The 22,207-nt window shown below is 40.5% G+C and overlaps 1 protein-coding gene across 2 annotated transcripts in view; it reads left to right on the top strand.

Moving 5' to 3' along the window:
• The window catches only part of PAMR1 (peptidase domain containing associated with muscle regeneration 1), a 55,941-nt gene extending 37,838 nt beyond the window's left edge, over nucleotides 1-18,103 (top strand). The window contains exons 7-12 of one of the 2 annotated variants that reach the window (XM_058829559.1): nucleotides 7,156-7,326; nucleotides 9,956-10,168; nucleotides 11,753-11,819; nucleotides 13,914-14,146; nucleotides 15,545-15,840; nucleotides 17,066-18,103. In XM_058829559.1, the coding sequence (XP_058685542.1) occupies nucleotides 7,156-7,326; nucleotides 9,956-10,168; nucleotides 11,753-11,819; nucleotides 13,914-14,146; nucleotides 15,545-15,840; nucleotides 17,066-17,602 (1,517 nt within the window). In that variant the 3' untranslated portion in view covers nucleotides 17,603-18,103. The remainder of the gene's footprint in view (nucleotides 1-7,155; nucleotides 7,327-9,955; nucleotides 10,169-11,752; nucleotides 11,820-13,913; nucleotides 14,147-15,544; nucleotides 15,841-17,065) is intronic. The other variant, XM_058829560.1, reaches the window with a different exon arrangement.
• Nucleotides 18,104-22,207: the final 4,104 nt, after the last annotated feature.

Raw genomic sequence — 22,207 nt, 5'->3', positions numbered from 1 at the left:
GAATCACAATACCCACCACTAGCTGCTGAGCTGCTCATGGCTGGGTCCCTCCTTAACTCACATGCTTTGTGTTCAGACACTCTGAACTATCTGCTCCCTTATGGCTCCATCATCTTTTGATGAAAAAAAACCTGCTGCTGAGAGGAGTATGTAGATTACTAAATGGTATAATAATTGCTGCTGATTCCTGCACAAATTCAGGCCAGTTTATGTGTAAATGTAGTAAGAATGTCAGGAGATGACAGGACTGTTCCTAGCTCTGCCAGTCACTCACTGCTTACCTTCAGGTTCATCACTTGATAACTCCATGCTGTAGCTTCCCCAGCAGTAAAATGCAGATACGCAAATGGTATAAAAAAATTTGGAAAAACAGATTTTACTGTTATGTAATGATACTCAGATAATCAGGTTAGCCCTCTAAACAAAACTTAAACCAAGGAAAAGAATTCGATCAAATCAGACTTACAGTCAAAACTGCAAACATGATGGGATTTACCACTATTGACTTTAGCAGCTCAGCTGTAGGCAGCCTTTGCAAATATCAGTGAGCTGGATGAAGTGCATGTAGGTGGGACTGGCTGGGAGTTTTCTGTTAGAATGGTTTCATAGCAGTACATTTCAAAGAAATTTGTATTTTCTGCTGGATTTTTCCTATATTTTTTGTTTTCCTAATCAGAGAGACCAAAAAGAAGTCACTTCCACATACTCTGCATGTTGTGCTCCCTCCAGCAACAGGATCCTGGAGCCACATTTCTCATTCTTCTAGGTCCTCTAGCTCCAGAGCACATGTTGGCTATTGCTGTGAAACCATGAAAATCCAGAGCTCAGATCCAAAATTCTGATGCTCAGGATCCCTGTGAAGGCGTTTTTCTGGCTCAGGGCCTGCTGTGACTTTTAACAGCATACAGGGTAATGACAGCACTCATTGGGGAACAGAATGTAATTTAGGCTTCCTCCAGACAAAATGTCCTCTTTTTGAGGATAGTTATTTAAATTTCTTCAGTTTCAGTCTATCAGGCTTTCTCTGACAGTCCTTAGACTGGTTTGGGTAGCACGGTGGCCCCAGGGGTTCCAACATAAGTCCATAACTCTCTCTTTTTCTGCAGAAAGATGTTAGGATTTGTAACACCAGAAGCTGCTCTTATTCCCCTGCTGGTTACCAAGTGCAATTTCTGTGACCATTTTCAGTGTTTGGCCTCCACTGAGCACACCAGCACAGCTTATGCAAAAGCAACATTTCAAGCACCTAGAAGAGCTCTGTGGCCCCCAACACAAGAAGGATGTGAACCTCTTGGAACAAGTCCAGAGGAGGGCCAGGAAGATGATCTGAGGGCTGGAAAACAGGCTGGGAGAGCTGGGGTTGTTCAGCCTGGAGAAGAGAAGGCTCTGGGGTGATCTTATAGCAGCTTTCCAGTACCTGAAGGGGGCTACAAGAGACCTGGGAAGAGACATTTCACAAGGGCAGATAGTGATAGGACAAGGGAGAATGGCTTTAAGCAGAAGGAAGGTAGATTTAGGTTAGATATCAAGAAGGAATTCTTTACTGTGAGGGTGGCAAGGCACTGGCACATATTGGCCAGAGAAGGTGTGGATGCCCCGTTTTTGGAAGTGTTCAATGCCAGACTGGATGGGGCCAGTCTGAGCAACCTGGTCTAATGGTAGGTTCTCTGCCCATAGCATGAGGTTGGAACTATATGATCTTTAAGATCCCTTCCAATCCAAACCATACAATGAATCTAGAAAAAATGTTCACAGCTGTACTATATAGGCAAAATGTGCTATATACATTAGCACAGGTCAGCCTGAAAGCCAAACTCTGACTTGGGAATATGCAAGTAGCAATGTTAAAAACTTTTGTAAGCAAATGAAGAACAAAATTCCATGCAAGCTCTTGCAGCTAATTTCAGGAAAGGGAAAAAAGGGAAATATAAACCTTTTATTAGTACCAGCTATGAGAAATGAGATTTATTTCAGACATGCAATATATTATTGAAAAGTTGTGCAGAATATAGAGATAATAAATTGTATGTATGAGGGATTATATATTATTTAACAAAGTGGGTGAGAGGAAGGCAGCAGAAAAAAATAGCGTTCATTTAATGAAGAGACTCTGGAACAAAAGGAAATGATAGTTCCATCAGGCGCGATTTGAAGGATATTGGAGAGAGAAAAGTGTAGCTCAAGAGATCATCTAATTTATCTCACTGGTGATAAAATGAGCCCAAAGACTATTTCTAATTGGCAGATAATTCTGATCTGAGGAATGTATCTTGCATATAATTTAAAAGGGAAAGGAATTTGTACTGTTATTATTAATAATAGAATATTTTACTTAAAAATTCAGGAACTTACTGTTTCTCTAGTCAAGTTTTTCTCAGATTGAGGAAAGTTATCCATGAAATGTGAAGCTATTTTAATGTTTCATATGGGAGAGAAATTGCTGTCTTTTTCCCAAGACACCAAGGTAAGAGGCAAGAAGTATAATAAGTTTCATCGGGAATGTGTGAGTTTGTGATATAAAGACTTGAGGCAGCTCTGGTTTTTATTATCTAACAGTTGGGCTGTCACAACAGACCATTTCTGCCTCTCATACTTTGCTCTCTTATGAACTGTACAGAGCTGTATCAAGCCAAAATTTACCTCAGACCCTGAAGTGGCAAGAGTTACCTACATGCCTGAATAGATTAATAGTGGAACTTCCCTGGAGCAACACCGTGTAGCAAAATAAGGAAGAAATTAAAACAAACAAGCCTCTCTCTGCTCATGATATGTGTGTGGTGTTGCCCTGTTCCCTACAAAGTCTGTTCTATATTTTTTTATCTAGAGTTTCAGTTTTCAAATGATGAGACTCATATAATTTCTACTTACATCCTACTATGATTTTCCAACATTTGTCAAGGAGACTTTTATAAATTGTTTTTTTTGAGTAAGAATTATCCTGTTCCTAATTTTATCCTGCTTGAATATACTTCTTTGTCCTCATTTAAACATTTTAATGTATCCTTTCTCTTTTTACTTTTTCAATCATTATAGTTTTTAATTTTTGCATGAGCAGAGTGGTCATTCTTAGCTCTTAATCACTTTCAGCATTACTTATTCCTAACATTAGTTTCACCTTTCTAGTTATAAATTCACCAGGACCTTTGTAGATCTGATGATATACTGGCAGGAAGAATAGGATCCGCCTGACCCTCATGGAGTCTCCAGGCTGCTCAGATGTTTTTTGACAAAACCTGAATGAATGTCTTTCATATTTGCCTGTCCATTAGCACCTCATAATAGAATTCTGTAGACACCTACTCCATTTTCTGAGTTCCTGGTGGGTTTGGTTCAAGAGGAAGGTGCAGAAGACAAGCATTTGACACATGTCCAACTTGCCCCAAAGGCAGGAAGCCAGAGTCACAGGGCAGTAGGAATGTTGTTTGATTTTTTTTTTTTTTCATGTGGAGCAGAGCAGTCTAACTAGTAGCCTAGGAATGGTTCAAGCTCATGGAGTTCTCCTGGCCAGCCCACCACCTGCTTCCCAAGGGAGTGCTGTCCAAACAGCTCATAGCCCTGTCTGTGCTGTAGAAGTCAGGGTAGACCAAGCACAGGTACAGCTGGGGGTGGATACAAGCTGTGATGGGGATGGCTGGAGGTGAGTGAGAGTTTTGAGGGGGATCCAGCCCTCTCTGCTGGACCATGCAAAGGAGGCCTGAAATACTCAGTAGATGGCAGGATAAGTTCCATCCTGCCTAAGCAAGGGAATCTGAATCATATCAAATACCTTAGAAAGCTTAGAAATTGAAGAGAAGTGGGTCAGATCATGTGGTTGGATTTTATGACTAATGTGTATCCAGAGGGCAGAGCTAGGTATGAATGACATTTACAAAATGTTCTTTTCCTTTCTTTTTGACTTCTGAGAAATGTCTGTTGGAGAGGTGGATTTAGTTGTACACCAGGAGAGAATGTTGAAAGACTTCAATAAAATATCTCAGAGAAAGAAGGCTGTCTGAAAATTCAATGGAATATACTTCCCATTCTGAAAGATATAAGAACTGGTGAAATTCACTCTTGATGGGAAGCTATCAATAAAAAAATAAGATAACTTGGATGAAACACATGGGGGCTAGGATTCCCTTCATAATAACTCTTCAAAACTCCATTGCCTGAAGTGTTCACGAGTAGAGGGGAAAGGTGGCAAAGAGCTCCCTGAAACACATTAGGTGAAAGGTATAAAAGGCAAGTCAAACTGAAGAAGAAAAAACCCACAGAGCTCAAGCCAAAGCAGTAGAAGCAGGTACTGGAATAATGGTATGAGACCTTCGGACTAGATAATATTGCTGAAAACAGAGAGCTCAGCTGTGGGACTGAGATGCAGGGAACATCTCAGGATTCAAAACCACATTTAATTTGTAGAGACATAGAATGGGCTTACAAAATGATCCGTAGAATAAAAATAATAATGGAGTGGCTCTGTCTCCAGTGGCAAATTCATCCCTGTGTTACAAGAGAACAGACAACCAGTAGTTAAAGGCATGGGTAACAAAAGGGACAAATCTATTAATAATGCTAAGGTGTTTTGCCATCAGAGAAACCCCCAGTGGCTCTGTGGCACAAGTGGTATGAGCCAATGCTTGTAACATCCCTGTGATGAAAGGGGTGCTCTCATTTGTCACGTACAGCAGATAAAGCAACCTACCTATGACCACAGCTTTTTAGTTATGATTAGATCTCATGACCTTCTGCCTCCATGTCCTCTGCTCTAGGCCATAGTTCAGTACTAAATGAATAGTGAATGAAATACTGAATTTACATCATAAATAAAACCAGAGTTGTTCCAGCTGGCTCACAGGGGCACAGAGAATCTAAAGAGAGTCTGGCAACAAACAAATCAAAAAGATGAGAAACTAAATCTCTTAAGCACTTAGGGACTGAACAAGAACAGATACTTATAGTTAGTAAGCAAGTGTAACTTGGTCACATTTTTTTCCTGGATGGACCTAGAACACAAACGCACCAAAATATTTGTTCTGAAGAGCTGAACTGGACCATAAGTAAAACAGAAAACCTGGATTTATTACAAAAAAGTAGAAGTCTGAGAGGTGCACAGATGGTTCATCTAGTTTTCTCATTTGACAAGCTGAGTGTGACTTAATATTGAAATTGAAAGAGAGAAAAATAGATGTAGGTAAATGGATTGCTGCTCAGAGAAAGATATGGAGGGAGTGACTGGGAATGCACAGATCATGAGCGGGAAGATGAGTGTTCTGAGAATTTAAAACACCTAGAAATTCTATGTTCCTATTATTTATCTTTCATTTATCTACATGCTTACATATACACACATATATATATATATACACATATATATATGCGTGCGTGTGTGTGTGTGTGTGTGTGTGTGTGTTTGTGTGTCTATATTTCACCTGAGAAACATCAAGGGCTAGGAATTAATTTTTTTAAATTTTTAACATTATTCTTTTGATAATGATGACATTGATGAGGAATACTTGGAGCCAAAAGGAAATGTTGACCTCCCCTAACTGGATGGGATTTGATTAGGAGCATTATAGTCCAGGCCCCTCTCTAATGCTTAATTGTTGGACAGTTTTTCTTGCCAAGACCTTTGCTCACTTCTGCACAAATGATTCTTCCAACTCGTTGTTTGATGTCTTCTTTATGTAAATCATTGGATGGTCCACAATCCATATAAATGGATGCATTTATGTGTGCTCTGTGTAAGGATTACAGGACAGAGGCCTTAGAAAAGTTTTCCTCTGAAAGTTTTTTAAGCATCAAAATTTGTCTGCAGGTTAGCAAGCAGCTGTCTATGAGGCAAAACAGAAAAGTCAAATTCTAAAAGCATGAAGTTGGTATGATCTCTTTAGCATTGATCTGTCTATTGTCAGCAGAGTACCACAGGGGACAGGTGAAAGACCCATATGTATATCTATGTCTTGTACTGAATCTTCTTCCATGCAGTTTTTCACAAGGGCCTAGGCAGAGACAAAGAGATGTGTAACTGTGTAGATACTAAACTATGTGTTTCCTACATTGCCTACAGAAATACGTATGTAATTTCTGCATACAAGAAACTGGCCTTAAAAAGTAACTTGGAGAAGTTTAACAAGGCATGGACCTTCTCTGCATCTCATAATGAAGAAAGTACAGCATCAAATAAAATTATCAGGCGGCAGACTAGAAACAAAACTAAAGAAGGCAGTGCATTTTTTTGCACTTAGTCTGTAGAACTCATTGCCACAGGATGTTGTGGACACCGAGGATGTGGTCGAGTTTAGAAAATACAAAGACAAATAAATGTTTTAAAAATATCAGCAGGGTATGTTATACCAAAAATACTGTTGTAGTTCAGGTAGTCCTTGAGCTTCAGACTTTTGAATGCTGACAGACTATGCCAGGAAAATATTCTATATGCTTGTTCTGTTTTTCTAGTCCTTCCTTCAAATCTACTGTTTACCACAATTGGACAGATTTCTGTGCTAGGTAGACCTTAGCATGTTTGGCTTGATGCTGTCAGAGAAATCTTGCTTTTGATGCTTAATTTCATATTTACACTTTGCAGTAGTTATATAGAACATCATCTGTATTTTCCCAATAGAACAAATCCTGTGGAAAGGGTAAATATCCCATTTTAGTAAATATCAAGGTTCCTTTTTAGTGTAATTATATTAATCTTTGATTTACACAAATAATGATGCTTTATAATTTCTGAGATGTTATCTGAAAATCTACACAAAATGTACAGGGCTGTTTGAAAGAAATTCAGTATAAGGCTTTTAAGGATCTGGAGTTTTTTTCTTGGCCAAGCATGTTAATTCATTCAAAACCCTTGTTAAGATGGCAAGTATTTCAAGTACTCATATTCTGAGCAAATGAGCCCTAAGGATTCAAACACTTATCTACATGACCATGTGACACTTCAGAGAAATCCTATTGAACCAAATGGATCTAGATAGGTTTTGAAAAGTGGGATGTAAGTGTATGTAGAGCTGACATCTAAACAACTTTCTAAAGATCAGCATACACCGGTCTTTTAATTTTGACTCCTGTGTCCATTGTAATTGGTTTTTCTATGTTCTAAGTAAAGAATCATCCTAACACAGTCCTGTTTTTGTAATAAAGTGGATTTTTTTGAAATATCTGAACTGTCAGTGGTGATGTGTAGGACTCCAGGTGCTCCCGCTCATGGTATTGTGGAAGGAGATGACTTTAAATACGGGGCCCAGGTTTACTTCAAGTGCAACGCAGGTTACAGCTTAAAAGGCAGCCGTGTTGCCTACTGTCAGCTTGATGGGATTTGGTCAACACATCATCCTGAATGTGGTAAGGTCATTTTAATTTTAATTCTTATCAAATATTTTGGCCAATGTATTTCCATGAAACTAGACTATCTAAATCTCACTTGAAATTTGGTAGGTCTGTGACATAACATGTCCTTTTGTCTTCCTGCCTTTAAGAAGCAGTAGGAACTCTTATTTTACTCTGCAAGAGCCCCAGTCTCCAAGACTTTTTTATATAAAGGTCTGACTGAAACATCACTTTACTGAAAACTAATAACCTCAAAGTCTTTAGGCATGATTCCTTCTTACACATAGAGAGAAAATGTCTAGGACCAAAGCCAAGTGAGGGACACAGTACTAGAATGAATAGTTATTTCCCTTACTCTATGTATTTCCCTTCTTCTCTGCAGAAGCCTGGTGCACTCTGCGGAGACAAACAGGACCTTACTGTGTGAACACTAGACTCTTATTTCAATTCCCATTCTAGACAAAAACTGATAAAAACGAAACTTCCATTCATTCTGACTGTGCAGGATGGCATGCCTACCATTCACATTGGTTCATCTGTAAAATTCCTTCTTGTCATCCAAATAGACTTTAAATTTCCTTCAGCTGTTTTGCATTGCACAATTTAATTTCCATATTCCAGAATAATTAGTTTCAATTGATAAAGTGTGCTATGTCAAACAATGTAAATTTTGGGGGAAGTGTTGTAAAACAACTGTATATAAGCTCATTTGAAAGAGCAAGCAATTGGTATTCTTATATTTAGAGAGAAGTCTCTAATTGCAGTAAATGTAATGTCAGGATCATGCTAAATCCCTACTGCATGATGGCCCTGGCTAAAGATCTGTAGGAAAAGCTGCCTCTAGACTTGGCAGTCACTGAAGTGTTAGGTCTCTCCTTCCCAGATGTTTTCTCTTTGTTTTTAATAAATCAAAAAGGTCATAACCCCAAGCCTATGGAAGAAGACAATTACTGTGAAAATACTGAAATAAGAGAAGGCCTTAAGTGACTTACATGGTCAAGCTTTTGGTACATTTGGAATCACACTCTGCTGACCAGATGATGCCTTCAGGCCAGCCATCAGTGCAGAAGGCAACTTGGAAATAAAGCATTATTCTGTGGGGGATTCTCTGTAGTCTTTAGCTACTATCAAGTTATCAATCACTTATGGCTCACAAGTGAGAGAGCCAGTGAGGTACACAGAAGGAAAACGGAGCCAAATGAAAAGGAGACAGGGCTTTGCTTTTCCCTTTCTCCTTGTAGAGAGGAAATTCAGAAATCCTTGTTTACTGAATATAATTTCTGGAAAAGTATTTAATTATGCATATAGCCTTCAGCATAAGCTAAAATCCAATGCTTGTAAAGAAAACACTGGAACATAGACTTAGTTTTAATGGTATACTCACTGTTAAAAGCACATGCTCTTCATTGACATGGCATTGTTATGGCTGGCTGTGTTCACTCTCTTTGCTGAGCTGAGCTTTGTCTGGCACAAGGTATGACTTTGTGACAGGACCAGGCCATACCTTTGCACTGTAACTGTGCTGATTTCACAGCAATTTAAATAAATATCTGAGTGCTTTGTTATATGTTGGTGCTTTTGTGAACTGAGGCTCAGCAGGCAGCTGAGTCTGAAGCAATGATATGAAGAGGTAATTTTGGGTCAGTTAATATGTCCCAGTCCTCTGGGCTCTCTGTGAGCAGCACCAACACCAGCTGTCTGAACTAGATGTTCACTGGTCATCATGCACTGAGACACCAGGCCGAGAAATTAAACAGAATTGCATGTTACTGCTGTCCTGACAAGAAAACTGAGGTGAAATCCAAAGGGAAAAAAAGTACCTTGTCAGCTGCTAAACAGAAAGAGCAGAGCAGTTAAAAATAAGGGAAAAAAAAATCTTCTAGCATCAAATAGTCAGAGCTGTCCTCTAAATTTAGGCCAAAAGTCTAAGTTTATTGAGAAAAAAACCCCAAAAACACAACAAGAATTTTTAAAAAAAGTGGAAAATACTGGGAAGGAGGAACTAAAAGAGGTTTTAGAGGCAGAATATAGCATGAGTAAGCTTTTCATATTAAATTCTTATTGTCAGTAAATATATACGTGTTCTATTTCAATTCCTGTATTTCACTGGATTATTGAGAGATCTTTCTCAGTGCTAAGAAAACGAAATGCAACCAAACAGAACAGCAAAATTAAGTAGTCTAGTTTTATTATCCAAGTGCAGTGAAGTATTGAAAATACAGAAAAGGGAAAAGAATGCCAAGGGCCTTTTTCCTGAAAATAGTTTAAGTGCAGCCTTTTATGCTATTGAAGAAGCCTTGTTAATATTAATGGGACATTAACATCATGGGAAGTCAAGGTTCTTTTTCAGGATTGTCAGCTACTTCTTAAGGTTTCAATAATTTGTGAATTTTTACCAATTTGAGAATCTTATACTTTCAGTGAGACTAAAGTGTATATTATAAACAGACATCTCTATATTATAATTTTTTCTCTAATATTTGACATTTTCAAAGGCAGGGATCCCTGATGGGTCTTGAAAAGGCGTCTTTAATAAAGTGTAGATTGTTTAGTAACATCTGAATGAAATGTCAAGCATTTTGATGGGTGAAAATAATGTGGTGAACCTGATAAAATGGTTACTATCTTTTTCCCCTATCATTAGTTCTAGAAGAAAAAAACTGCTCAGATCCTGGTGGCCCACTCAATGGCTACAGAAGAGTAGTAGAAGACACTGGGCTCTTGAATGGACGCTATGCAAAAATTGGCACAGTCATTGCTTTCTTTTGTAACAACTCGTATGTTCTTAGTGGAAATGAACAAAGGACCTGCCAAGACGATGGAGAATGGTCAGGGAAGCAACCAATCTGCATAAAAGGTAGTTTACAAACTTTTTTACCACAGCTCACACAGGCTGCTATGGTTTTACTGGATTGTGTTTAATATCATTTGCACTTGACAATCATATTTGCTAAGAGTAAGATGTCTGGATGATACCTGATATGAATTTTGTAGTTTGCCAGCTCTTCTGGCTGCTATACTTAGACAGAGAAGATGCCAATGATTCCAGAAGATTCCATCTTTAAAGAGGAAAAGGAATGTTCCCTAAGAGCCTTATTATCCTCATTCTAGGACTGAATCTGCATAAGATCAAAATCAAAGAAGATCAGGAGAGAATTGAAATAGAATGAAATAATTGTCTCATGAGACTGTTAACAATCAGTTGCTGTCAAAGGAAATAAATGTCCTTTCACAATCCTTTTAAAACAATGTGACCAGTCATGAATGCAAAAGGCAGAGCCTGTACATTGCAGCCTTGAAGATATGATTAAATTATATGTATTCATCAAAACACTGAATCACACCTTTAAATCCTATGCTCTTGACCTGGAGCTATTCTACTAAGTGTATATGAAACCCTGAGTCAATGATTGAATGAATGAATGAATGAATGAATGAATGAATGAATGAATGAATGAATGAGTGAATTTGGGCCAGGGAACTGCTAAATTAATTTTATGGAAGCAATTTCTTGACATATGGATTTTTTAAAATGATGATCATATAAAGAAATTTGTGTGTCCCCTGGGGAATTCGCTTTATTCTGTTGTTTTAGATTAAAATAATCTCTCCCTGAAGCATATAATCATCTGTGGAAAGCATCTTTATTGATGCTTACTGTGATACTGACATAATGGTTAACATATATATCAATCACAAAGAACTAGATATTGTTAAATTACACAGAGAACAAGAACTCAGGCGTACAGATAAAATCCATCCTGCAAGATTCCTTTTCTTCCACTCGGGACAGCAGGAAGGATACCCTGGCAGAGTTATTTGAACTTGAATATTTTATCTTAATCTTAAAGTAAGTAAACTGAATATGCAAAACTAGAAATCTTAGATCTCATTTCTGCTATTTTATGCATATTCAGGCAACTATGAAGTGTTTCTTTGAATCACAGCCTCCAATTCCTTCCATGGGTGCACAACCAGACTCTTAGAAGTGCATAACATCCTGCAGCCTTTCTCTGTATGCTGCATCACTGGGATCAGCTGTATGGGGCTACACAGAGGGAAATTAAGTATTTCTATATATAATTCCATTACTGGAGAAGTTTGCTCTGATACAAGACCATCATCTTTAGTGGTGCAAGTGTAGCCTTCAGACACACTGAATGATGGAATAATCTTCCTCTGTGCCTGAAAGTGCCAGTGCAGAGCAGTTCAGTAGCTTCCACTGTTGTAAACGGGATAGATCTTGTGAACTGTGAAGAAGTATTTTTCCAAGGCTTTAGGTTTTAGGATCTATCTTTATTTTAATGCATGTAACTTAACTGCTTCTTTTCTTAATCCAGACCACTATAGTTAGAGAGAGGAAAGGTTGGAAATATGTATGAACCATAGCACTTGAGCTGTAAATCTGAAAAAGTACTATGCAACATTATATTTTTTCTAGCCTGCAGAGAGCCAAAGATCTCTGACCTGGTGAGACAGAAAGTTCTTCCAATGCAGGTTCAGTCAAGGTGAGAATATCTCAACTACAGTTTAAAGAAAAAATGTGATTGCTTTTCCCCTCCTCTCCTTTTCACACCATGTGTTTAGCCTGCCTGAGCAGCAATTCCTACAAATCCACTGATAACTGAGCAATGAGAGCTGCTGGGAAGTGAGGTCTGATTTAGCACAGGTTTCCAGTTGCTGGAAACAACCAGGAAGAAATGCACAGATAAGAGATGGACAAACTTCAGGATGATGCTGGAATTCTGCATGCAAGCTTGTGACAGACTATGAGAACAGTCTAAGATTAGTTCCTTGGGGCTAATGATGTGTGTTAAAATATGAACATGTGTCATCTTAGTGCACAGGGAGAGTACAAGAAGAGAAGAGGGTATGGCAATGCAATCTGCTCCCAGTAAGTTTCACCATCCAAAGCAATTTAGCACAATTTATATAGGCTGGGCATGAAGGAGAGGAGGAAGTAGAGTAGGAGGGGAGAAAGGAAGAATGAAAGATTAGATAGACCTTTCCTGGGCTTACCCTTCTGATGATTTATTGAAATAAACCCAATCTGAATAAGTTATGTTGCAATGTTCAGGTTCATTTTCACCCAAGTAGTAATTTCTCATTTCAGGGTTATTTTTGAAATATATGACTCATTTAATTTTAGATTCAGTGCAAGAACTGTCCTCATCTTTGATCTTAAGAACAGGCATATCAGGTCAGAATAACGGTCCAGCTCAAGCCATATCCTGTCTCTGGCAACAGCCAGTAGCAGATACCTAGAGAAGATTTGAGGAATGAGGCGAGCATATACTTCCCAATCACTCAGCCACTCTCCAGGTCTGTGATGTATGATTGTAGACATGGCCCTGAGAAGCTGACATGAGGCTTTAGTAGCCATTAGGGGATTTTTCTTGCTTAAATTTCTCTATTAACTTTTGAATAGAGGTCTTACATGTTTCAGATATGAACACCAGCTGTATTGAGAGAACATACATGCCATCCCACCCCTAAGATGCCATGAGATGATGGCATCTCATATTTGTGGACTGTTTTTAATCCCTTGAAGTAGAATCTCCATTTAATAGGTCAACAGTGAGGTAAAGTCTAGATTATGCAATATTTAAAGTCACCTGTGAGCTTGGAATGGTACCCTGGCAGACTAAGTATGACCACAGCAGCTCTCATCCTTCTTCCAAAATACAAGAGATTTGCCATTGCTCTTGTTCTTTGTAACTTTATTTTCCTGTTACGTATCACCTCACAGATTGGATATGATGGAGGTGTCTGTGTCTCTCTGTAATAAAAATGAAATCATCATGAGAAAAAAAAAAAAAAAAAGTCTTTTCTGGATGTAGGCAGTACCAGAAATTGCAAGGGAAACTAATTTCCTGCTGAATTTTTCAGGCACAAAAAAGGTGGTATTTTTTTTGTAGATATGAGCTTTTAAGCATTAAAGCCCGGGACATTCTAAATGATAAAAATTTAAGTGTAACTGCTGTCAAGCTTATGCTCCATATCTATGCTGGTGCATATATTTATTTCTCAATTATGTGCCCTGTTTCAGCTAATCAGTGCAATTTCTAAGTGGAAGCTTAACAATTACAAAATTATGAAATCTCTGTGGTGAGGCAATTATCTCTGTTAATTGCTAAATCAAGCTACTTTAGCAACATCATTTAATCTGAATCAATTCCTAATCTGTCTATTAAAATATTCACTAGAGAGAAGATGTGCCTAGCTCCTCTCTACTGAGAATTAATTATCACAATACCAAATTAAGGTGTAAATTCTTTATTTAAAAAATGGTATCTCTGTCCTTTTGTGAATGGAAAGAACTTCCACATTCAGGGGCAAATCTCAATTCAGAAACTGTAAATGGAAAAAGAGACACAAATAGGATATGTATAAACATAAGTGTAATTATATATGTGTGCAGATATATGTAAATAAAATAGGTGGGATGTAAACAGGAGTATTGCTAAACTATGCTGGAATTATATTTTTTCCTTACGCTTTCATGAGCAAACTTCATGTGATTTTAAATGATACTTTAAACAAACTGGTAATGATTGCTTTTATAACATTATAATTATTGTGTTCTTTGTGCCTTGAAACAGAGAAACGCCTTTGCATCAACTTTACTCTTCTGCATTCAGCAAGCAAAAGCTTCAAATCTATCCAACCAAGAAGCCAGCACTGCCATTTGGAGAACTGCCCCAGGGGTACCAGCACTTGCACACTCAGCTCCAGTACGAGTGCGTTTCTCCCTTCTATCGCCGCCTGGGCAGCAGCAGGAGGACTTGCCTGAAGACAGGAAAATGGAGTGGGAGAGCCCCTGTGTGTATCCCAAGTGAGTCTCCAAGGGAAAAAAATGTGCATATCTCTTGGGTGAATGAGGGAACAGGATGTGTATTCATCTTAGATATTTAGGGAGTCACAGCAGTGTAGGCTGCTTATACTTCCAGCTGGGAGAAAGAAGAGATAAAGCTTGAAGGATATATGTGTCTTTTTATGCATTGGGAGAACTTGTGCAGTTGATGGTAAAGTGATCAGGCCTTCAGCGGTGTAATTTGCCATTAATTTTTTTACTCTTTTATTGAGCAAAAGGTATAGTGAGTCTTTCTCCTGATCTGAAATAGCTTTCCTACTACCACTTCATTTATTTCTGTATTATTTACTACAAATAGGATTTTTCTTTCATTTGTATACTTTGGCACACAGCTGACAAAACCATCAACGTTTAAGCAATAGAAGGGAGAGTCTGCAATTTTAAAGAGGCTTTTCCTTTAATAAACCCTATTAAGGAAGGGTTTATATTGCAAACTGTAAGTCTAGATAAAATCGAATCTGAAGCTAGTGCACAAAGTAAGTTAGGGTAAGAATGTCACAAGATTTGGTAAACCCTACTACTGACATCAAGCAAACTGTGAAAAGTAAATATTAACAACAAACAAGTTTTTATTGTTCTTGTTTGTGGTTTTACTTTGAGATAATAATCATGTATTTTGAAAAGTACTGCATTCACTATGGACATGCACACACTAGATACCAGGAAGAAAAAGTCTTCTAAGGCACACTAAAAATTGCAACCATGCAATGTAACTCTTTCAACTCTTTCTTTCAATATAACTTCAACTGAAGTAAACCTTTCATGATATAGGGGATTTTACCTTGGGTCAAAGCATGGATAACATATTCCTAGAATAAGGCAGAGCTTTTTCTTTTCCCCAGGATGACTGTTGATTTAGATGGATTTGCTTCAGCATTCATGTCGCAAAGCAAGTCTGTTTTTATAGGCATGAATTGACCTGTGCAAAGATTTGTGCCAGGAGAGGTCTCAAAAATACAGTGACTGCCTAGGGTGAATTTTAGTGCACTGATGGCTTTATAGCATTTTATGATAAACAAAAATCATGGGTGTTCTTTCTGTTTCTTTCTGCAGTCATCTCATTATAGTGCAACTCAATAAGGTTGTTGTGAAAATTCACCTACTCAAGTGCTAAATCCACATTCCTACTTTACCCAGGAATTCAGATAATAATGGAAAACTTGAATATTTTTTAAAAAAACTATATCAAATACTCCTATAATTTTGCAGGTTAGAGACAGGGGCTAATTAGACATCTGTCGTTCATATTCATCACTGCAGTTTAGTTTCTTTTGTCACATTCTAAGAAGAAATCAAGATCAATGCTCAGATTCTTTTGGGGAGAAAGTGCTACCTACTTTTTGCTTCGTGTTTCCTCAGTCTGTGGAAAAGCAGAAAACATCACACTTAAGAAGGCAGCAACGTCTATGAGGTGGCCGTGGCAAGCAGCCATCTATCGCACAGCCAACGGGGTGAAGGAGAGCAGCCTTCGGAAAGGGGCCTGGATCCTGATCTGCAGCGGGGCCCTGGTGAATGAGCGCACCGTGGTGGTGGCAGCTCACTGTGTCACCGACCTGGGCAAGACCATCGTGCTCAAGACAGCAGAGCTCAAGGTGGTTCTGGGGAAATTCTACAGAGACGATGACAGGGATGAAAAGACCATCCAGAACCTGAGGGTGAGTAAGCCCAACAGGAGTGAAAAATGATGAGCACAGGTAGATGCTGATCACATCTGTCTTGTATGGGGAGAAAAATGTCACCCTTTGGGCAGTGCACTCTCTTACATGTTGCTCTTTGAAATGCATGTGTAGAGATTCAAGTGCCATGGCCTAAGAAGGGTACATGCTGTAGTTCACTGAATTCCTCGAAGCCATCCAACTCATACATTCACCCCTAATTAAGAAAATAGCTCAGGTTCTGTGGGCCGTAATGTCTTGAGTGATATTGCCAGTAAAAAAGTAGAAGAGATGCCAGCTACTGTCAAAACTGATTAGCATAATTTATGAGGGAAACACTTGTACTCTAAATCCTGGTTTGATGCCATGAGCACATTTTACTTCTCAGTCCCAAGGCCGTACAGCTCTAAACTGAAAAGAAGTTTATGTCTGACTCCAATTCCAAAAATAGCACCTTGGGCTTACCAGCGTGATTTGCTTTTTCAAGCAGAACTAGAAAGGCTGAAGTAAAAATGAGAAATACAGAAATTTTGGGTATGTGTCTTTCTTTTTTGGGGAAGTGTGGACTATGTGTCTGAGTTAATTAATGGATTTTATCCAAAATACCCTAATTAACTTGATTCTTTCCCTCCTGTCCCCTTTTTTGTTTCTTTCTCTAATCCCTTCTGTTTCATTCTTTTCTTATAATATTTTTTTTTTTTTACAGTATTTCGTTATAGGAATCCTATCTTTTCTTGTAGCATTTCATTAAGGAAACGAGCAGTAAAGTTTTGGGCCCAATATTATGTAATGTATATGCTAGTAGTCTTTTTTTGTGGGAAGTCAGGTGCACTTCAATGAGAAAGTAACATTTTAGTTCAAAGCCCCACTCCATCCAAATTCCACAGGCTGAAGGTGTCATGGCAGGTAATACCTTTTTAGTACACAGTAGAAAAGCTTGAGTTGCATATTAACTCCCCATTTTGCTAAAAAATGTCCTTGACTGCTTTTGAGTAAGAAATGTTTCATGCAATAAAAACTTTCTTGAAATCCAAGCAGAAAAAAAAAAGGTCAGGAGATGCTCGATCTATGTATGTTTCTCATTTGAGTGAAAGAACATCATAGGTGGGGGTAGAGGAGAAGTATGCAAGATAAACTAAAATGTATTTCAGTAGTATGGAAAGAGTGCTGCTGCTCTGCCATTGCTGTTAACCCTTCAATTCTTCCTACTCTGTTTCCTTTCCAGATTTCTGCCATCATAGTGCATCCCAATTATGACCCTATTTTACTTGATTCTGATATAGCTGTCATAAAACTCTTGGACAAAGCCAGGATCAGTAGTCGTGTTCAACCCATTTGCTTGTCATCTTCTCATGACTTGACTTCATCCACAGAGGATTTGAAGATTATGGTTACTGGCTGGAAGGTATTGGCTGACATTAAAGATCCTGGATACAAGAATGACACCATCCGCATGGGAGTTGTTCAGATGGTGGATTCACTGTTGTGTGAGCAACAGTATGAGGATAATGGGATACAAGTCAGCATCACTGACAGTATGTTCTGTGCCAAACAAGACCACACAGCCTTTTCTAATATCTGCCCTGCTGAGACTGGTGGGATTGCAGCCATAACTTTGCCAGGAAAAGCATCTCCTGAGCTAAGGTGGCACCTGATGGGATTAGTGAGCTGGGGTTATGATAAAAGTTGCAGCCTAGAACTCTACAGTGGCTACACCAAAGCTCTTCCTTTCAAAGACTGGATTGAGAAGAATATGAAATAAAAATCTGAGTCTGGAAATGGCATTTTATAATATAATATCTCTCTCAGTCTCTGCTACTTTAGGCTTCTCATCCCAGTGATGAGACACATCTGGGATAAGGTTAAGGCAGACAGCCTGGTAATTTGTCCTAGGATCAGATATTTCATCAGGCTACTTTTACTTAACCCATGGCAGAGGGTCTTAGTGCATGAGAAGTTTTTGCCATATTTTGTCTGACTCCCCTGGTGGGAAGATGATGCTCTGCTCCTGAATCTGACGTGCAGAAGCAGGACAGTAAATTCTGTCTGAAATTAATCTGTAGTGTGGAGTTCCCTGGAGAAATTGATGATGAGCCTCTCCCAAAAATCTGTGTGACTGGGTGGATTATGAGTCTGGAAAGAGTAGCCTGAATTCATTACAGGGGATCAGCTTGTTGTGGTATGTGCTGTCTGTATTGCCACAGTACAATGTAATCTTCTTCCCTCCCAAGTACTTTACACATTTAAATAAACCATGGTTTGTTTTTTTAACCTACATACTCATGTCTGACATTATTTAGATCCATTGTTGCTATATCTGTGTCACACTTTCGGAACTCTCTAGTACCCTTGTCTCTTTGCATGTCACTCTCACTTGGGACTCTTCAGGAACACTAAAAGGCAAAATCAGTACATAATTCAAGGACTATTTATATATATAAGTATCATGATTTTTTCTTCTTAATACACCCAGTGCTGCTATTGTACATGAACCACTACAATGAAATGTACAGAGAAGTTCCGTTTCACCTTGTATTCTAAATAGATGAAAACACGAAACGTATTTGAAATATGTTTTTTTCCAAGTGGGTTATTTAAAAGAACTATGAAAACCTCAGGAAAACTTTCAGTTCCCATTAATTCCCATGAATTTGTGGTAAAACTACTCCTCTGTAGCTCTTCAGGGTGAAGAATAAATAATAACATGCAGCAGGCACTTTTCTTGAACTGAGGCTGAACTGTTTGACATCAGAGGGCAAGATTCTCCCACTGGGCCTGTTGTCCAGGGAGACACCTGGGTGTCCTCATGGTCCTTAGTCACTGTTCTTTCACTAAATCATTCTCTATTCTCTATTCTGTCATGGCTAAAGATTACGGATTAATCCTATAAAAGTTGGGGAGAAGAGACAGTAATGACTGTCTTCCATCAATGATTTCTCAGTAAATGGTATATGACCCCCTGGAGTTTTCAGAACCTTCAAATTATTACAGTGCCCAAACCAGCTTACAGCAGTAGCGGGATGTGAAGGCAGGCAATCTGATGAAAAGATTTAGTTCTCTTACCAAGAACGACTCAGATCCTGAAGCTGTGTTCTGCCTATTGCATGGCCACGGCAACTTGAAGTTAGCAAGTCTGTTTTCAGCTCTGATTCTCTGATGCTGTAAAATCTCATTAAGAGTTTCTTACCATTCAGTAGTTTCTACCCACTTTTGAATTTGAAAACTGCTGCTAAAAGGACAATTAGTATTGGACATCATTCCATGTAATTTCTTTTTTATTTTCTTGGCAGAAATACTTACTGTGTTATGCTTTTGCACTTTTCTTGTTTTCATTGTCAATAGAACCACATGATGCTGGTTAAATCAAAAAGTTTAAGGGCTACAATCAAAGTATATTGCTTCTCTTTATCTTGTTTGTCTGTCTTCTCCTGCCAGGAGATTATGCTTGGCTGACAAAATGCATGGCAACAACAGCAAAAAAATCCTGAATTAAATGTGAAAAACATGATGTGTTTCATTCCTCTGCCGGGAGGAACACATGCCAATGAATGTGTGGTACTCCCCTGCTGACAGAATGGGTTAGAGAAAATTAGGTGTCAGTTTTGGAGAAACACAAACTTGCAGAAAGTCAACATGTGTTTCTTCCTAACACTATTGACAAAGAATGAAATGAGAAAGCTCTTTCATTATTACATTAAACAAGAGTTCCTACACTCTAAATAATTACTGTATTATTTAATGGTAAACAGAAATTATGAAGGCCTGTGAGCTGGTTGTCTTCTGAATTATGACACCATGACTGCATTGCTTTCCATAGCATTATTGCTCTCCACTGCTACCACTGAGAGACATGAGGTCCTAAATGCTTTTTCCTCCCTTTAGGATTTGTCTGTTTTAATTCCAGCCTTAGATCTCACTCTTCTTCTTTTACTAAAGATCATCTGTATTTTAGTATTTACTGGTCCTCTAACTGCTCCTCAGTGTTGAATCCCATCCCCATTTGGCTTCAAATCAGCTGAAAGTTTCTGGGCTTGGACAGCAACAATATAGCTGTTCACTAGCTGTGTATCACACAAAAGTACATTCTTGAAGAGAAACCTGTAGGAATTCATGGAATTAAAATCTCAGGAGGTTGCTATAGCTGTGCATGCACAGCACTATTCAACCCCTTCTTTTTACAGCCGCGATGCTCTTCAAAGAAAGCAGAAGCAAGAAAATAGCCAGACACCTCAACCCCAGGATTCAGATTTTAGCAGTCTTTTACAGGAGAAGGATGAGGTTGCAGCATTTGCTTCTATTTCTGGACCTCAATCATGTTTGAATGCTAGATTCAAATCTACTATGTCTAAGTGGCCACATAATGTTTTATTTCTCTGGTTGTATGACACGGGTATTCACATGTGCAAGTGAGCAGCTATATCAACATATCCAAGCACCTGTACTACATCAAGTATTTCCAGGAATTACAAACCAGCTTGTCCATCTTTTCTGTGGGGCTTACCCACAGCAGTTTCCTGTTTACAGAGTGAGCAGAACTATGCAGGGGTTAGCATCTAATGCCAATAATGAGGAAAAATAGAGATAAATGTTTGGGGAAAAAAGCAACGTGTGACCTGGAATTGCTAATCTCTTTGATAGCTTGGCTCTATTTTTAAGATGTAGAACTATTTCAAACGTCTCTTTCCAAACAGGTGAGGATCTGTGCCATCTGTTGGAGAAAGGGTGTGAAATAGCACAACATGGATAGCAGCTCATTTTCCCTCCAAGGAAAAAGAGCTGTGCATTCTGGAAAGGCCATAAGGATATTGCTATGGAAAGAGGAGAGCAAAACACTCTCTGCATTCTTATTCACTCCAACGAGTGTATGTTTTTCCTTTGTATGTTTTTGGGGCTGCATTAAATTACTTCCAAAAGTCACGGTGCTTAGCTGAGAAACAGCACTGAAAGGAAGTGGACATACTGAAGTACAATCCGTTTTCAGACACCCTCAGTTACTCTCATAGAATTGCCCTTGTAAATTGTTTCCATTGAAAGCCTACGTCCATGGTAAGATTACAAGAAAAAAAAATGTGTATTTGATTAGGACTGGGGATTGCGTGATAGGCTGCATCCTGCTATTTTTTAAGGCCAAGTAAATGGAATTGGCTTAGTTGCAGGAAAAGCATCCTGGGGGAGTGGGAGTGGTGCGGAGGGTCAGGCAGGCTTTGCTCAGCTGTGCAATCCCTGCAGCCTCCCAGCTCCTTATCGTGTCAGGGGCTTCCGCATGGCTGATGGCTTTCTGTGCCACCTCCTCGGTGCGGAGGGAACGAGCTGTGGCAGAAATGTTTGTTCCCTGTGAAACGGGACATCAGGTTGGTCAGACTCCGATGGAAAGACAGCACTGAGGCTGGTGGGCAGAGTCCCAGCTGAGGGAGACGGGACCGAAGGTGTGTGGCAGTGTCTGTGCGTGACACGGGCGTTCTGTGCGCCGGCACGTGAGTGCGGCTACAGAACAGGACAGAAAATTCCGCCCCTACGCTGCAAAAATGCCTCGGGCGACCCCCGGGCCCGGGTCCGCCGGCCCACGGCCACGCGCGGCTCCCGGCCGTGGCGGGGCGGCACAGGTAGGGGCACGGGGAGAGCCCGGGCGAGGCGTGAGGAGAGGCTGCGGCCACAGGCGGGCCGGCGGCCCATCCCGGGCCAGGGCCGGGCCTGAGGGGCCGCCGGCGGCAGGTGGGGCCCGGGCGCCGCGGCGCGCACCGCCCGGCAGGGGGCAGCACGGCCCCGCGCCGCGCCCTGCGCGTCCCTGCGGCCGGGGGGCAGCGAGCCCCGGTCGGCCCGGTGGGACAGCTCGGCGCGGACAGCGGCCGGCCGGGCCGGGCCCCCCGGGAGGCTGCTGCCGCCTCGGCGCGGCGGGGCAGGTGCCGCGGCTGCGGGGGCGCAGCCCCGAGCGCCGGGCTGCGGGACGCCGCAGCCGCCCCAGCGCCGGGCCGCTCGCCGGGACACGTGCGGGAGCGCGGCGGCAGGCGGACGGCCCGAGCGGGGCTGTGCGTGTGTGCCTGCGGGATCGCGCCTTCCCGCGGCTCCCGGCCGGCTCCCCGAGTCCCGAGCCTGCCCCGGGAGGCGGTGGCGGTCGGCGGCGCCCGGCCCTCCCCCTGCGAGGGGCTCGCCGCCCCCCCCCCCCCCCCCCCCCCCCCCCGCCGCTGCCAAGGAGCTGTTGGGGGGGATTTATAGGAGTAACAACGGCTCGTGATGTCAGCCCGTGCCTAAAATAGAGAGGGATTGACTGCAAATCCACGGCTCGAGGGCTAAACCTTCCAATCCAGCCTCAGCCAGCGCCGCGCCGATGTGAAGTCGCCCCCCAGCTCTCGCACACAGCCGCGCACAC

This window comes from Poecile atricapillus, chromosome 1 (genome assembly GCF_030490865.1).
Source record: "Poecile atricapillus isolate bPoeAtr1 chromosome 1, bPoeAtr1.hap1, whole genome shotgun sequence".
Classification (NCBI taxonomy): domain Eukaryota; kingdom Metazoa; phylum Chordata; class Aves; order Passeriformes; family Paridae; genus Poecile; species Poecile atricapillus.
The sequence above is the reverse complement of the archived record's forward strand: the minus strand, read 5'-3'. Positions and strand labels throughout refer to the sequence as shown.